Raw genomic sequence first — 12,500 nt, forward strand, 5'->3', positions numbered from 1 at the left:
TGGGGTATTTTAACGAACCAAGCGCAACCACAACATCTGTCATAGTCGGTTAACTCGTGGAGTGAGGCGGAAGAAATCTGTTGTTTTTATTTCGTTGTATTGTCTAATCGGCGACAAAAATGTTGACGTTTTGACCTTTTCAGCCCCCGTCATTTTTATGTTTTGTGCTGGCAAGGTTACCCAATTCGCCCCTCTGTCACCCTCCAAACAATGTTGTGTCGTAATTCCTTTGATCTTTGGCTACAAACAGGCGACGTTGAATGGGGAAAGGGAGTGGGGTCTTTTGTTAAAATTTATAGCATGGTAGTAAAAATAGTCCTGTTATTTTACGAATTAAAATTGCTGTACAGCCACAATGTATTAACTCATTTTGACGCAGATTGGGGGTGTGAACACCTTGGGAGGGGAACGGATCGTGGAGGAGTAGCTTATGAATCTTATTAATTTCTTACGTAAAGCTCCTTATGGTTTAAAGTGCCCATTTATTTTTAACCTTCGCTTGAGAGACGGTTTGTTTATCTTATTCTTCACCGTCTTGTCACCCTCGTCTTTCCTGTATTTGCAAATCTCCCGTTTTTGCATTATTTTTCGATAACCTCTTGGAAAATTAAAATAGGCGGAAGCATGATGCGTTAAACCAATTCAAATGTGTTACTGTCAGCGTTCGAAAGTCATCACTGGATTTTTTTGTGAGCAATGATTTGTAAAGGAAGGCTGTGTCTGTGAACTTGAATGGGAAGACTATTTGTAAACAATGCGTACTTCCTCCAACAGTTGCTACGAACAGGGAATGAGAAGGCCCAGCAGGAAATTAAAGCTCTTGAAAATGATTTGACGGCAACGTCAGAAGACCTTGAGAAGGCCGACAAGGAGAATGCTGAGGTTGGTTCAAGTTGTTTCAACAACAGTTATAGGACTCTCGAGCAGTAAGTCGGGTAGTCAGTCATTCAGTCGGTTCGTTAGCTTGAAAGTTCATCATTTACCACGCTGTTGGCAACTGGCAAACAGCATTGGTAGGTACTTGGTGTAGTTTGTCATTTAGTGGTTATCTATTGCACAAAATTATCTAAACACGGTAAAACCTTCAGGGTTAGGATTAGGGTTAGCGTTAGGGTTAGGTTAGGGTAATTGTATAATTACTGAACGTTTTATACCTTGTTTAAAAAATTTTGAAACAATAGAAAAGAGACACCAAGTACCTACCACAGCATTCGTCACTTATATACACAGCCACTAATGACGAAATTCGTTTGTTTCTGTTGCAATGTCCTTTTCCAGAAAGTTAGCCGTTGTCAGATTCTGTTGATAAGATATGCTCAAGTTAAACTGATTCTGAACTTACTTGTTTATCCTGTGGTTGAAGATTGTTGCTATAGTTTTACTGGAGTTTCACTTTTTAATTTTTTTTTCGTTTGTAGTTGTCAAGTAAACTGGAAACCATCGAGGAAGACTTAACAGAAGAACGAAGGCGACACGAGGAGACAAGGAACCAACTGGAAACTACCGGAAGGCAGCTGGAAGCTGCTGAAAAGGTATTTACTCAACCAGTTTATTTTTTCCCCAGTCAAGTTATTCGAGCCCCGGAGATACTTTGTATGCCCTTCTCGAAAGCCTCAAAATGTGTCCAGGCTACTTCCGATGTACTTCGGTCCTTCTTTGTCTTTACCTGATGTCGTTTCTGTTTATAACCCCATGCAGTAACTTAGTTTTGTCTTACTTGAGTTGAAAACCTACTTACCATGTTGATTGTACTTTGATTCATGTGCTTCGTAGTTTCGGATCCGATACATTGTCGGAGCTTCTTCCAAGAAGCACACGTCTGTGGCCCATTTCTCAAAATTTCCGATGTTTTTCCAAAAGTTATTTTTTGGAGGGATACTAGGACGCAATTGGTAATAACATAGCCGGCTTTCCTTATAGTTTTTTATGCATCAACTATTGACACTTAGTGCTTATTAATAAAATCAGGAAGCCAATCAAAGCAGTTTGATGAGCTTGGAGATGGAGGATTACCAGAAATCGCTCGAAGCACTGCAAACCAAACTGTCTGAAAGAGAAAAGGCGCTGCAGGACTCACAAGAGGAAGTGTCAAGGACGGAGAAGAGGGCAGACGATTTTAAGGCACAGATAGGTAAGGAAAGGGCTGCAATGATTGGTTGGCTTGAAGGAGGTACAATAGTTTAGATAAAGGGTGAAAATAAAGCAAGCCGGGCAAAATGAAGTCTTCAGCTGCAAACAACTCCTTCATAATAGCAGCCTATTTTTCTTTTATATTTAGAATTGCTGGTTGGACTCGCTAAGAGCTTGCTATGGGCAAAAGTTCGTTCACGGTAACGTAGCTTGCCAGAGACTGAGTTCGTACAAAAAGGAGAAAAATAGATCGGCCGCGCCTTCGTGGGCCTTTCATATTCAAGCAATTTTCGTAGTATGGATCTTCTGTTACAGCGAGCCTCGGGTGAAATTTCTTACCAGAAGGAGTGTTTCAATACAAGGACTCTCATTCCGGTACCAGCTCATCCCGGCTTCCTCTTACCGTCTTGTATTCGTTTTCATAATCAGTGCAGATGCTAAATATCATACCAGTTTAACTCGGACTGGGAAAGGGCTAATTAACTTCTGGAGAAACTGTAGTGCTGCTTCGGTGCAGGGAGAATAAAACACGAATATTTGGTTTTATTAAAAACCGAACTGCGGATATCAGATTTCCAGTATTTTACATTGGCTCGCCGGACGAAGGCTATCAGTTCATATACCTGCAGTACCTAATACCTGGTCAAGGAACGCGTTAGCAATAAAGCGAGCTGTAAACATTTTTCCAGCTCTGAGCCGGAAGAAATGGCCGACAAAAGCCATTTTGGACCGGAATTGACCGAGGCAGAAATTGATGCTTCAGTGGAAGAGTTTTTGATCCTGGAGTTTTTAATAAAACAATTGTTCTGCTCGGGCTTGCTGGATATGAAATGATTATAACCAACTCGACGCGTTATCTATTACTTCATATCCAGCGCGCCCCCGTAGAATAATTGTTAATTATCAAATCAGTTGATAAAGGTCGAAATACCACCGTAAAAAATTAAAACTGTGTTCTTTCGGGATCAACCGTTTTCGGTTGGTTGTGTTGATCAACTTTTTCAACCGGTGTCAAACCAGGTTGATAAGCTCGTTCGAGGAAACCAAATCTTCCAAAGTCAAACTGGTATAATGTCGTTCATGATTCCGGGATGAACGCTTACTTTTGAAAGTTCGTTTTCAGGACTGTTTACAGACTGTGGTTTTTACTATTTGGTTTTGTCTATGTCGTAGACATGGTAGACAATCAGAGACAGCAAGCCGAAGAAAGAGCGCTGAAGATGAAATCCATGCTTGTTAAAACAAAGAAGGAACTCGCCGAAGCTAAAAAGCAGGTAAAATACCATAACCGGTTTATCATTGTGCCTAAGAATTTTGATATCATTGAACGCAAGGATAAGCTTACTTTATTGGAGGTCACTTTCGAAGAAAATCCTATGAATTGGGGGACACAGTTTAAATAATTGTTGAGAAAAGCCAGCAGTAGGTTATATATTCTTAGGGTGTGTAGGTATTACAAGTATTCTACCAGTAGTTTAGATTTACTTTTTCAAAGTGTAATCTTATCTATTTTTATTTTGGGGTAATACCTTTTATAGTGAGTATTTAAGTAGGACTGATAGATTTTTCGCTAGGGCTTTCAAGTCAGGATATTGCATTAAGCAATACCATATCACTGATATATTGAAAAGAGATTTTAAATTGTGGCATAGAATTACTACCACAGCAGTGCTTTAGGAGGAGTAGAGCCTTTCTTTGCGATATAGTTAAGTGCGATTGAACGCAAGGTGGCGGATGCCCGACACTTACATCAACGGATAAGTGAACACCGTCATTCAGCTATTAGGAAACACCTTGAAACACAACATGGCAACAACAGAACAAAGACTGATCACCTTTTCAAAGTTCTGAGAAAATGCAACAGCAAGTTTGATTGTTTAGTGTACGAGATGTTGTACATAAAGGACATCAAGACTTCTCTTAACACGCAAGCTGACTCCATTCGCGCCAAACTGTTCACGTGACACTACCGTTCATTTATTTATTATTATCTTTATCTTTTTGTGTTTCTTACCTTGGGGATTATAGCCATAGGACCCGCAAATATTTTATGTATTTTTTTTTCAAGTATTATATATTCATTTTACACCTTGCACTTTTTTACTTTTAAACTTGATAATGGCGTAACGTAGCGCCGAAACGTCGTTCACTTTTATAATGTTTTAAAAATCTTTTAGCGTTAAACTTTTTAATCAATTCATTTTCAAAATCTTTTAGCGTTTAACTTTTTAATCAATTCATTTTCATTATTATTATTATTATTATTATTATTATTATATTATTATGTAAAGATTATAGCTATATTTCAAATTCAAACAATATAGCCTAATTGAGGGACCACCAAGAATTTTGTTGGCCCCTTTCACAACTTCGTTTTTTTCATGATTTTTACTCAATGTTACTCTGGACAAGTCCTGATAGGACTTTTCGGATTATTGTCTCACTGTCCATTAAAATTGTCTTCTGCATCTCCGCAACAACCTTTTTGCACAAATCGTTTGTTTCAAAAATATTTTCCAGTTCCTTTATTGTCTCTTTTATACCTCCACCGAGTGCACTGATCACAAGAGGCACAACTCTGTCTTTGAAACCGGGTCTTTGCTCTCTAAGTTCAAATGCAAGCTGTCTGTAATTTGTTTTGTTTTTTTCAATTGTCTTCTTTTCGATGTTATTTTCTTGTGGGCACGCCATATCGCATATCCAGATATTCTTCTTTTCCTTTTCTTCAAGTATCAAATCTGGTCTTCTAGATGTTGTCGTCTTTCTCAAATTAAACTCAAAGTCCCACACCAGCTTTGCTTGAGAATTCTCCAAAATATGTCCCCTTGACCATTTTTCCTGGTACCATTTCACATTCTTTTCTAACAAATTGTATTCCTTTGCCCAGGAAACGGCCATCACCATTAGCGCTCTGTTGTCTTATTACGTACTCACTGCTTGCTATCGTTTTGCATCCAGCCAAAAGATGTTGTACAGTCTCTTTTTGTTCACCACACAATCTGCACTTACAGCATTCAGTGTGTCCCCTTGCGGCTTTCCATGCTCTAGTTTCAATTATTTGCTCTAGCATTATTCACTTGATAAGAAGCCATGTTTAATCAAAAGAGAACTTTTGCCCTAGAATCGGAGCACCAACAGACGAATCTTCATTGTTTCAAAAATAGCAAAAATTGTTTCGAACAATGGAGGAGAAATGTTGTATTCCCGTATGTCACCAGTGTTCTCAAATGACAATATTCACGTGCCCACTTACTGTTAACGAGTTAAGTGTGTGTTTTCTTGCTTTGCTGCATGTTTGAGAAAACAACATTGAGAATTAAGGCTCCGCCATTTTTTACAGTTAATGGAACAACAGGTTACTGGCTCTGAATTGAAAGGACAGCTGGAATCTATCACGCAACAGGCCGAAGAGAACAAGGTAATTTTGTTCGTCTTTTTAAGCCTTTTGGAAACAGAAGGTATTGATGAAATACACGAAACGTGAATTGCAATTGTCTGTTGCATTCTTGCAAAACATCTGTTGTTTGAAGTGAAGCAGAACAAAATGGCGACGGCCATTTTGTTGGGACCACCTTGAGACCTCAGTTAAAGACAAAGTTAGAGGAAAGCAGTGTGGCAATGTTGTAAAAACCACTTTCATCGTCTTGCCATATAATCACGAAGGGGGTTCCGTTTCTACCCATAACTGCACTTTCTGTACCAAACTTAAGTGCGAAAGTGGCCCTCAATAGGTAGTGCCGCGGGCTTCACTTTTGGCAGTATGAAGACATTAGGTTGCGCGATCCAGTGTTTCTCTGACATCAGTGGCCCTCCCTTGCTTTAAAGGGACCTGACTCCATCTTAATACTGCGAATTAACCTGATTCAAATGTAAAGTATCACTGATAACCATTTTGGCGTAAATAATTGCACTTGATCTCGCTTTCAAACCGAGGCTGACGTCAAATTGCAAACATACGTTATTGATGGTAATCGTTTCTTCAAACTTTTTTTTCGCGATATTGCCGTTAAATTGTTCTACTATGCTTCTCCGGTCAAGAGAGCACTTGATAAAAGCTACAAGTTACAATCCTCAGTAAAACGACAAGAAAACAAACCGATTTTTGCATGTATTTGTCCAACTCCCTAATAAAGGGGACCCATTGAAAACTTGGTAAAAAGTTGCCTTTCGCCATCTTCTTTCAAGATCATGCTGACAGGATTGTTGTATTGGAGACGAGGAATTTTTATAAAGAGAAAATGTCATTCAGCAACGTTTTGCATGCGCGGTTGTAGTTGTTTGTTGGGGAAACTTCAATTGTATGGTCCAGTTATAAAGTTCTTCCATTGCTGAGCTGTGCAGTGAGCAAGATTTTGTGTCAAGAAAATGTGTCATTGACTAGTATGCGAAATTGTATCTACGGAGTTTTATGAAAAATGCTTTTTGTCCCTGCACAGGTGGAAATATCCGCTTTGATGGCTGAAAGCCAAAGCTACCAACAACAAGTAAGTAAGCCACATTTAAATCAGTTGCGAATTTTAATTTGTCATCTCCTTGAAACCCCACAAAATCTACCAATATGTCGCTGCATAAATAACTACCTACTTCCTTCTTGTCACGCTTGAGTGGGACTTTTAAGTACAAGACGTTTTGTGCCACGGACGGCAAACGGAATTGAGCTGTGTTCCTTTTTGACTTGGCTTGACACTACCTCGTTTGTATTGAAGTATCTTTTCGCTATCAGAGACGATTAGGTTAATAGTCTGGGAGAGACTATTCTCCTGGTATGCGAAATGCTCACTTCCGGTTTCCGTCCGTAGCTCAAGAACGTCTCCCGCAGAACCTCCCTACTTGTTCGTTTCTGGGGACTCCTGTGAACCCAACTGATTATTTAGAGATACTATTGTCCCCATAGCGTCTGCCTGCCTGGTAGTTTTGACAAATATTGTTATTGTTGTAGAGGAGAATTGAAAAGGAGCGTTGTAAATACTATATTGCCTTCATTAGCTCAATTCATTAGCTCCAAGCCTGAAAATCTGTCATTCTTATTAACTACTTGTTTCTTTTCTCCGCACCACAGCTTCGCGCCTCAGCTGAGAGTAACAGACGAAGTGTTGAGAGCCTGGAAACGAAACTTACCAAAGTGAAGGCGGAATGGGAAAGTTCCAAACTGGCCCATGATGCCACGCGTGCTGAGTTCGAAAGCTACAAGGTACATGTAATGAACCATTTTCGGAGGGCGTGGAAAAAGGGAACGATAGTTTTCTCTAGAATGGATTATTTTACAATCATCAACCACAATTTACTTTTTATTCAAACATTACAAGAAGAGTTCTAACAATCAATAAATACAGGAGATTACTAATCTAAAAGCCTACACCATTTTCTTATGAATGCCGCACGGATATTTGTAATTACAGATATGTATTTTCCGATTTCAGTTTTATCTTGAACTAAATTGGTGGAATATTTTGTTGTCAAGTGCAATGGTGTATATAAAGTGTTTTCCTATTGTGATCAGGTGCCCAAAACTGGAAAGTAATGAACTTGCAGGGGAGTCTTCGTTTACTATTTTTGCCGCCGGCATTAGCTTATGTCTAGTGTTATTTCATCGATCAGCCAAGAAATCGTCACTGACTTTCAAAAGTGCATTTCGTAATTAATTATTCATGATTAATTAATCTGAAGATTTGAGCCCGATGTTGCAGGTAATTCACGAGGATTGCTACTCTAACAATGCTCATTACTGAAAATAATGTATGGTCTCGTAAGCACTTCAAGCTGAAACGCAATCATTGAAGTTTTTGATGGCTAATATTTCGATACGTACAGAAACCAAAAGACGTAAAAAAGGGAAGTGCTTAACAAGTTATTTCAACCTTTGAAGCCAATTTGTAAGTTTTGCTTGATGCCTTCTTGAAACAAACTTGTATATTAACGAGACGGAGTGTAAACGTTAACATGAGCAAAAACGAACGACGATCTTTATCTTTGTTCTAGTGACTGAAGAAACGCTTTAAAATGTCCGTTATTTTGGACAAAAAACGCTTTAGTTAATTTGAAAACTTCGTTTTCTTTTTTTAAGCCTCTCAACATCACTGGCTTTGATTCTCTTTTTTTTTTCCTCCAGACTCGTGTTCACAGTGTTCTTAAACAGCAGAAGTCCAAACCCACTCCCCAACCGCCCGAGTTGGAAAATTCGGAAAGGTTTGTGTAGGACGATTTAAAAGATACCATTTTTCACGACCTTCGCATGTAACTATCATGAAGGTCATAACTTTCGACCATTAACACGCACACGACTCGGGAATGTCTGTCGTAAGCGTGTTTTAGCTCAAGTTTGCATCTTCAGAGCTAACGGAGCACCGTCGGACGTTAAATAAAGTGGCTTTACCTTTGGTGAGCGCTTTTAAATCTCGTTTTCATTTTCTCGTTATTTTTAGAGTGCGGTTTGAGCAAGCGATTGAACAACTGAAAATGAAACTTCAGGAAGCAAAGTAAGTACGCGCTGGCATTTAGTCTTGGGAACTTTTGATTGTTCTGGTGTGCATTTTTTGAAAGCCCCAAACTGTTTTTTTTTTTTTTTCATTAATTAACATTCAACAGTTACTAACTAATTTTCTTTCTTACAATTCAATACATTAACAATAACCCCATAAATTACACACACTATTTACTTAAGACTAATCTTCTAGAATAAGAGTGTGCTAAAAACAGTCTTCAGTATCCAGGAAATATATAGAGGGCTTAAGCTTAAAGGGGCACTGTCATGCTAAATTTCATGTTTTTAAGTCAAGATTAGGTAAAAACCTAAATTGGTACTTTAACACGTACAACATTCCTTGTAACCCACTGACAAGATATGAAATGTATTTATGGCACAAGGAGCTTTGATGTTTGGCGACTTTCTGAAGACATCGTCTCTAAACTTGAAGAAAAACCCGGCCAGTTTTTTCAATTTTTTAATCCATTTCCATCCTCTCCATCCTTGGCCGCAAACAACAAAGAATAGCTTCAGTGCACTTCAGTGCACTTCAGTGGTTATTGGTAACAAAAATACAGCATTATTTTTGGTCTTCTTTGATGCAAAGACGTCTTTTGGTGTTTTGAAGTTTGACTAAAATAGCGCGACACTGCCTCTTTAAGTAGTAAAACGGGGGAAAGGAAGCGTGCAAAAAATAAAAACAATTAAATCACAATGTACACGTATAGTCTACAAAAGGTTCCCATTTTTTGTCGTCTTCACTATTTAATTTTATGTCATACTTTGGCGAAACTGTTTTTGGCCGTGAGATTTCTAGTGGTAGAATTCCCTTTGTAACTTAATAGTTTCCATCCTCCAATTGTTCGGATAACTTTGTCCGTTAGATACTGGTCACTATCCGACAGTTTCAATCTGTGCAAAGATTTCAGTATTTGCTCACATAACCGTGAATAAGCATACAAGGCATTAAAACGTCCTTTGGAAATTTGACCCCATCATTATTCAAGACTTGTGGGGCCATTTTCTATTGTCTCATCACGTTGGTGCCAACCGAAAATACTTGAATTCGACTCGAAAAGTTGGACTTGGAAATTGGTTTGGCATAAATTAACTTGAATAAATTGTGGTGCGAACAAGATCACGTGACTAAAACCTGTCTTAATGTCGAATTGGCTCGAGAGTAGAGTATTGAACAGTTCGTTCTATTTGCCTGGAAGCTGTAACTGTCTTAAAAGGTGATACAATTTAATGGTCATTTCATGAGAAATTGTTTACTAAGGGTAGTAAGCGTTTCCAGCAGTATCGATCCTTTAATTCCCAGTGGCCACTTATGGATTATACTCTAACACCAGACGATTTTGCTCGTTAATTGGGGGCCCCTCAGTCCTTAAAGTGCCCCTGTGATCAAAAAAACCACTTCCTTTTTTCCTTCAGATTTTGAAAGTGTGTTTGCTTAACACCTGACTGGAAAAATTTTGAGCTTTGATTTTTATCCAAAGGCCCTTTACTGTGAGTCTAAGTTTTGGATTTCACGGTCCGCCATTACTCACGTTCAAAACTGACCGATTGGACCTCAGACGGTTGGATCCAGGGAAAAGTGACGCCAGAGGCTCACTAGCTTAAAATTTCAGCGTGTGAACGCAGCTTATTATATATGCAAAGCGTGAGTTTAAAAGTCTGAAAGCCCAAAACCCCCGTGCTGTATATTAATTCTGCGGCGTACACACGTATTGCATTCTTAAACTTGTGAGCCTTTGACGTCATTTTCTCCTCGATCCAGCTCTCTCAAGAACATAATGTTATTAATGGCGGACCATTAAATAGGAAAATTACAGTTAAAATAAAGAGGTGTCTTTTTGAAATCAAGGCTTAAAACGTGGGTCACTTAGTGTTTTGTTAACATAGTTTTTAAATCCAAAGAAAAATATGAATTGATTTTTTGGTCACAGGGGCACTTTAAAAGGTTAACAACTTCTAGGTTCACTCCCCATTAAGGGATTCAGCGTTCGTTTAATATGTTGTTTGCTTTATTTCACCAGTGATAAATGCAACACGCTGCAAGGTGATTATGAAGAGTTGGAAAGCGAGAAGGAGACACTGACGGCTCGACACAGCAAATTGATACAAGATATTGATAACAAGGAAGCTCACTGGAAGGACAGGTTGGTACAAATCGTTGCTTTCACATACATGATCTACGATTTTCGGAACGGACACAAAAGTAGGATCGAGCAAGCAATAGTGCTTCTCCCGGACGACACTTGTTCCACCGAAGTAAAGACAACATTGGTGCAATTGGTAAACTGGGGATGATTTTTGTTCCAGGTTTGAGCGTCTGAGGTCTGAGCGAACCACTGCGAATGAAGAGCACCTTGAGGCTATCAGGCACATGACTCTACAGAACGAGTCCGTAGCTGCGACATTCAAGGTATGGTTATCCGAGATACCGGCCGTCTGGTCATGCGGGACAGGTGAATTTGGTGGTCGGAATCTCACTGGCGAGTATTTGTGCTCTACGAGTTGCGGGAACTGTAAACAATGTAAAATCGCATTAAATCAAATGACCCCGCTAAGCATGCAAAGTCAGTAGTATTGAGCATACCCTGCGAGCAGTTGGTTTCTCCTACGCTTCCCGAGAGAGAAACCACTGCGAGCAACCGTTCGAAGAGCAATCATGCTCAGCAGCTACATGTACAAGTATATTTGTCTTATCATTAATTGCCATTTATGGAATGGCGCGCCATGGCCAGCAAATAAAAAAAAACTTGCACTCAAATTATACAGCTCAAGGTTAAACCGCAATTTGTGTCTCAGAGTCATGTGCGAAGTACGTCACACCCCACGTAATGCATTTGACATCACTTCATCTTATTTCGCGGGAAAAGTATGGAAATCACTACACAGTAGGCTCGTCCAAACACAGCAGTTACGGAGATGAACGCATGCGCAAGCACCACAATAAGTTTTTAAACTCGTTTCACCGGTTCAAATTTGATCTGTTCGCCCTTAGCGCTGGACGGCGGCTCGCTCAAGGAAACTTAACGCTTGTTCGCAGTGGTTTCTCTCACGGGAAGCGTAGGCGAAACCAACTGCTCGCAGGGTATATCGAGCATTATGTGAGTCCATAACTTCTGGGAAGAGTGAGTATTGGAGAAAGTTTGGATACACTCTTTCTTTTTCCTTTTTTATTACTTTTAACATTTTAATCGACAACTGTTTATGACTTCGGATCAAAGTTTTAATTTTCTGCATCGTCATCCCGTTATTTAACAATTATTCCAGGAAATTCCATGAGCGCCCCTTAGGTATGAGTTGACTGTGATTAATCTCGTATCCAACGAGCGCGAACGGAAGAAGTGGATTTTTTTTGAAATATTTTAATGAGTTCATAAATTAAAAATTCCGTGTCCTGCCACGCGTCTTTCAGCCTGGAAATATTTGGTGCCAATCATATGGTATACGAGCTTATAACGGAGATTTAGTGAGCCGGTCACGCAACTTGCGTAGAAGCGCAGCATCCGAAGATGAAAATTTGATAATTATAATCATTTCTGACCATTTTCGAAAGCAGGTCTCCCGAGCCCGCGCGAATGCGAATACACCCCAATCCATCGTGTCAATGAAACTGCTGGTCACTGCAATCTGCTTTCTGTTAATTTGATTTTGTGTGCTATTTCTGACTGGACCTTTCGCAAATTACTTGCAGGAAAAACTCGAAGTAGTCAAAGAGGAACAGCGGGCTCAGCTAGAACGACTCCAACAGAAATTAACTGAAGCTGAAGACAAGTTAAGCCGGTTACAACAGGAAAGGGAGCAGCGTTCCCAGCAGGCCACAGGAAGGTCTCGTTCGCCACCGGATCTCGCGCTGCATTTGAGCAGAAGTGAGGAAAGGAGACCCGGGGAGGTG

At 39.6% G+C, this 12,500-nt stretch overlaps 1 protein-coding gene across 10 annotated transcripts in view; it reads left to right on the forward strand.

Moving 5' to 3' along the window:
• Positions 1 to 12,500, forward strand: part of LOC138028402 (GRIP and coiled-coil domain-containing protein 2-like) — an 84,344-nt gene that overhangs the window by 62,315 nt on the left and 9,529 nt on the right. For all 10 annotated transcript variants that reach the window (XM_068875928.1, XM_068875930.1, XM_068875931.1 and 7 more), the window contains 12 exons: positions 775 to 882; positions 1,419 to 1,532; positions 1,969 to 2,131; positions 3,304 to 3,404; positions 5,471 to 5,548; positions 6,567 to 6,614; positions 7,190 to 7,321; positions 8,240 to 8,316; positions 8,553 to 8,606; positions 10,633 to 10,755; positions 10,919 to 11,021; positions 12,300 to 12,497. In XM_068875928.1, coding sequence (XP_068732029.1) covers positions 775 to 882; positions 1,419 to 1,532; positions 1,969 to 2,131; positions 3,304 to 3,404; positions 5,471 to 5,548; positions 6,567 to 6,614; positions 7,190 to 7,321; positions 8,240 to 8,316; positions 8,553 to 8,606; positions 10,633 to 10,755; positions 10,919 to 11,021; positions 12,300 to 12,497 — 1,299 coding nt within the window. The remainder of the gene's footprint in view (positions 1 to 774; positions 883 to 1,418; positions 1,533 to 1,968; positions 2,132 to 3,303; positions 3,405 to 5,470; positions 5,549 to 6,566; positions 6,615 to 7,189; positions 7,322 to 8,239; positions 8,317 to 8,552; positions 8,607 to 10,632; positions 10,756 to 10,918; positions 11,022 to 12,299; positions 12,498 to 12,500) is intronic.

The sequence above is a fragment of the Montipora capricornis genome, chromosome 13 (assembly GCF_036669925.1).
Source record: "Montipora capricornis isolate CH-2021 chromosome 13, ASM3666992v2, whole genome shotgun sequence".
Lineage (NCBI taxonomy): Eukaryota > Metazoa > Cnidaria > Anthozoa > Scleractinia > Acroporidae > Montipora > Montipora capricornis.